The sequence below is a fragment of the Mus pahari genome, chromosome 22, assembly GCF_900095145.1.
Source record: "Mus pahari chromosome 22, PAHARI_EIJ_v1.1, whole genome shotgun sequence".
In the NCBI taxonomy this organism is placed as follows: Eukaryota; Metazoa; Chordata; class Mammalia; order Rodentia; family Muridae; genus Mus; species Mus pahari.
The window spans coordinates 39,720,905-39,726,094 of NC_034611.1; the positions used below are offsets into that span (position 1 = coordinate 39,720,905).

At 45.6% G+C, this 5,190-nt stretch overlaps 1 protein-coding gene across 1 annotated transcript in view; it reads left to right on the top strand.

Moving 5' to 3' along the window:
* Positions 1–2,948, top strand: part of Gabrr2 (gamma-aminobutyric acid type A receptor rho2 subunit) — a 38,410-nt gene extending 35,462 nt beyond the window's left edge. Inside the window, exon 9 of the mRNA XM_021222332.1 lies at positions 2,637–2,948. Coding sequence (XP_021077991.1) covers positions 2,637–2,948 — 312 coding nt within the window. The remainder of the gene's footprint in view (positions 1–2,636) is intronic.
* The last annotated feature ends 2,242 nt before the right edge of the window (positions 2,949–5,190 follow it).

Here is a 5,190-nt window from a genome sequence, read left to right on the forward strand (position 1 = left end):
AACTGGACACTCCCACCAGTTGTGATTCCTAGCAGTCTTGAACACTTGCCTGGCACCCTGGAAAACTGTCCTTCCTCTTTCTCCAAATACACTAGGTTTCTCTTAACCACTAAGCCATCACTCCAGCCCACATTTAAATACCTTAAACATAGCCTTTCTATTTTAGATTTATTTATTTTATGAGTGTTTTACTTCTACGTATGTCTGTGCACCGTGTGCATGCCTGGTACCTGAGGAGCTCAGAAGAGCTTGCCAGATGACCCTGAACTGAAACTATGGACATACCAACTATTGTGAGCCACCATATGGGTTCCAGGAACTGAGCCTGGATCCTCTGCAGAAAAAGAACAAGGCCTCTTACCCACTGAACCATCTCTCCACCCCCTATTTAAATACTTCTGGTTGATAACCCTTCACTTTTCTGAAAAAAAAAAAAAATAGCAAAGCTTTCATCTAATTCTGTTCAGCTACCACTTTGGGAAGAGATTAACCATATATAATGTTTTCTGTGTGGGACAGCAGGAGAAAGTTGTTCTCAGCAACTGAGCTTTCAGCCTTCTGTCCATGCAGTTGGCTGTCTTACATGCATCGTGAGGATTCTGAAGGTAGCTCCATAGATGAGATCACTCCCTGAGACAGTGGGCCTGAGTCCGCATGTGCCTGTAACACCGGTGCTGGGGAAAGGAGCCGGGTGGAGTGAGGTAGCTTGCTGGCCAGCCAGCCTAGCCAAAATAGTGAGTTTCAAGTTCAATGAGAGCCCCTGCTTCAAAAAACAAGGTGAGGGCTGGAGAGATGGCTCCAATATTAAGAGTCTATACTACTCATAGAAGACTAGAGCTCCCTGCATTCATGTTAGGCAATTCACAACTGCCTAGAACTCCAGCCCCAGAGCAGCCAACCTCCTGGCCCCAATGGGCATCTGCTCACTTGATCACATGAACATGCCCACACACAGATACATAGCATACACTTCATGATGATGATGATGATGATGATGATGACAATGAGGATGATGATGCAGCACACACATCTTTAAACCTGGCCCTTGGGAGGCAGAAACAGATAGAACTCTGTACGTTGTAGATCAATCTGATCCACACAATGAGTTCCAGGCCAACTGAGTACAACATAGTGAGCCTCATCTCAAAATGAATGAATCAATGAATGAATGAACAAATGGATGGCTGACTGAATGCATGAAGTGAAGAGGAACACAGAAAGATACTTTATGTCCTCATCCGGTCTCTGCATGTGCACTCATGACATTGTTTCCATCACAATTAATTAGGTATTTTAAAGTGCAGTAGAAGAACCAGAAAATCCCAATTACTTCATTATTTATTTGTTAAGAGACAGATTCTCTCACAAATAGCCTAGGTTGCCTGAAACTGGTGATCTTTCTGCCTGTTTCTGGAATGCTGGGATTACATGCATGTTCTACTACACCCACTTACGACCCTTAACTCTTACATAAATGCAACTTTGAAATAAGGACACTCTTTGCTTTAAGTTTTTGTCAATGTTGGAGACAGAACAACCAAGCAGCTCTTGCACCTGCCAGGTAAGTGTTCTACTACTAGGGACAACCCTTTTCCTTGGTTCATGAACGCAGAGGTAGAATACAGCATTAGAAACCGAATGCATAGATTTCAATTCCTGGCTTAAGCACTCATGAGTTAGAGAAAATGTGAGGGTTCTAGGCAAACCTGGGTTGCTTATTGAGATCTTATGTTAAACAAAATAAATAAAATAAGACCTGGATTTTAGACCTGCTGTCTGGCTTCAAGAAAACTGTGCAGCACCTACCTGCATCTCAGGATTGACGTCTGAAATGGGGCTAGATCACTGCTTCTCAATTCTGGCTGCACAGCTATTGTATAAGAAGATACCACACACACACACACACACACACACACACACACACTCACACACATCTACTCACCCCAGATAGATTGCCCATGACAGATTGTATGGACACCATCAAAGTCCAACTTGGATTTACTGGGATTACTTACAGAGATATGGATGAGGGGTTACTCACAGGAGCAGAAATGACTCAAAGACAGCTGCGTCATCACTAAAGCCCAGGTGTGACAGCTCACAGAAGTTGGGCAGCACACAGGCAGCTCAGCAGGTTGGTCCTTTCCACATGGACCAGTTAATCCGAGTCTCCTCCAGGCTGCCTGCTTGGTCTTTGTTTTTTTTCCAGGCACTTCTCCCAGTTTCTACTTCACTCCTGCAGCTGGGCTTGTCTCAAGTCTTCCTCCCTGCTTGGCTTGTCAGCAGTCAGTCAGCTCTTAAAAACTTGGGAAGGGAGACGGCCTGATAAATCAAGTCAGTTTCAGGAACTTCCTGAAATTGTTTTGAATTGTTTCCTTCCTTTCTTCATGAGCTTCTGACAGAATGAAATGTTTCACTTGTGAGGAAACTGCTACACAATAGCAGAGCTATTTGGAAGTTTTGAGCAGGTCAGAGTGAGTGTGACTAGAGAATTACTGTACTCAGTGCTCTCTGATGTCCTTGTAACTACATCTCTCTGGATGCCAGAGTAGCAGTGGGTCGTTACTCTGTAACAAGGCCAGCTCCCCTTCTGATCTTCAAGATCTAATGCAGTCATTTCTGTTTGCTGCCTGCAGCTTCCATGCATGTGTGGAATGCTTCATTCAAGGACCATGATGCTGGATGGAAGCTACAGTGAATCTGAGGCCAACAGCCTGGCAGGCTACCCAAGAAGCCACATTCTACCAGAAGAAGAAAGGCCAGACAACATTGTGGTTCATTTGGCTCTCAACAGTGAATTGACCTCCTCCAGAAAGAAAGGCCTTCTCAAAGGCCACATGGGTCTCTACATCTTCCAGAACACCCATGCCATTGACAAATACTCCAGGTTGATATTTCCTGCCTTCTACATAGTTTTCAACCTAATTTATTGGTCAGTGTTTTCCTAGGGATTCTAAGGCTGTGTCTAGGAAATGGCATGGACATCCATTGGTGGATACATGGACCTAATGACCACACTTCCTACACCAGGCCAAGCAGCTGCTCCTGGCCTGGAGGAGCCCAGGGACCTCCAGCCACCCTCATCCCATCTTCATGGCTCTTTTCGTAGTTCGTGATATTCCAGATCACACTTTTGACTTCTCTGAACAGACAGCTGTCTTCTGCTGTTTGTGAACTTGTCCACAAGAACCCCCCCCCCTTTTCCCCACCTACTTAATAAAAGACTCAACTGCCTCCAGTTGTTCTGAGATGCTCAGTGTGGGAAGAAAGAAAATAAAGGGCAAACTAAGGGGGCATTCTGGGTAAGAAACTAGAAATCTGAGAATTTATCCAGTTGGATTAAGTGCCTAAGTGGGAGGGAAAAACTCTCAGAGCTGAGACAGGAAGTGCTTTGGCCTACACAAAACTGGCAACAGAGATGATTTATAAATGCTAGAGGAGGCTATTCATTCCCTGTTCATCCGATCATTCATTAAACACTGAGTTCCCACCCCGTGCCTGGAACTGTGGAAATGAACGTAGTCTTTTCCTTCTTTGAGGTTCTCTAAGCTCTGGTCAATATATATATATATATATATATATATAATATATATATTTCTGCTCCCCTGCCCCTGCCCCTCCTCTGCCTCACTCACCCAAGGATCCTTTCTGTTTCCTGGTGGTTTTGCTCTAGGTCTGTCTCATTTCCAGGCTCCCATGAAGCTCTCATGAAGCCAGCTCAGTGTTTCTCCCCTGAGACACTCTTACAAAATGAACTGAGAACTGCGGGAGAATAGGATTTGAGTACTGGAAAAAGCGCAGCCTGCTCCTTGGTCTGCAGTAGATGCTCACCACCGCCCCCCCGCTTCTTGTTTCAGGCCCCTCCCCTTCCTCCTCAGCAAACCAGTATATCCCTCTTTGCCATCGTTATCATTATCCCTGTGTCCAAGTCCAGTCCCCCACCCCAGAGGTCTTACCTACCCCAACCAGAAGATGACTTCTAAAAGTGTCTCTTTCTCCATTGAAACTGAGCCAGAATTAAGAAGGCCATCTGACTTACTTAGTTGATACTAAATTGTAGTAGGAGATGGCTAGAAATTTAAAAACAACAACAACAACAACAACAAAACAACCCACCAGAATATAAAAGCTATGATTTTAACAAGAATTTCTCCCTTTAAAGCAATGTTTCTGGAGTCAGAAGGTGAGGAGCAGGAGGGACTGTCCCCTTCCAGACCCTTGCTTACCGAAGGACACCACTTTTCTTTTCCCTCTCCCCCTCCCCTCCCTCTCCTGCCTCCCCCTCTCCCTCTCCTTGCCAGCTTAGAACAACAATCCACAAAAGAGGACAAAACCTTGCCTCAGACTGAGTAAGCTCTGGCTCACAGTCTGCGCCACAGCACAAGACTCCCGGGGCATGATTTGGGTCTGAGGACCAGGCAAGTGCACAGGAACACCGGAACCTCCCTAAGTTCCAAACCAGGGAGGGACCTGCTGCAGCTGCCGATTCTCTCACTATCCCCTCACTATCCCGGCAAGACTGGCTCTCAAATCGACATCCCTGCCCCAGGATCACTCCCCACTCCATCTCCAGAATTTCCTTATCCCAGCCTTGACCTCAGCGGCAGCTTCTAGCCCAGTGGTACGGAGGCTCCGTGATAGAGTGGGAGTCTCAGCCAGGCTTGTCCAGTCTCCACTGTGGTCTGTTCTACCTCATCTGACTACTGCATGCTCCGTAAGCTTCCAAGGCTATCCTGAGATTTAAATAGTCTCTAGAACAATGGTTCTCAGTCTTCCTAAATAGGCGACCCCTTATACAGTTCTTTATGTTGTGGTGAACCGGAAGTTCATTTTATTTCCGTTTCATAACTAATTTTGTTACTGTTATGAATTGTAATGAAAATATCTGATATGCAGGGTTTCTGATATGTGACCCCGTAAAAGAGTTATTTGAACCCCAAAGGGGGTCAGGACCCACAGGTTGAGAACCTCTGCTCTAGATGGCCTCCCAGAACTCAGAGGAGCCATTATTCTCATGGTTGCAGTTTATTATTATAATATAAAACTAGACTCATTAAAGAAAAGAGGTGTGTCGGAGAGGGTCCAGGGGAGACAGATGCAGGACCCTGAAGTGTTCTCTCCCGTTGGACCTACAAAGATTGTGCTTGTTTTCCTCCAACAAGGATGTGTTGTGCAATGAGCCCCACCCGA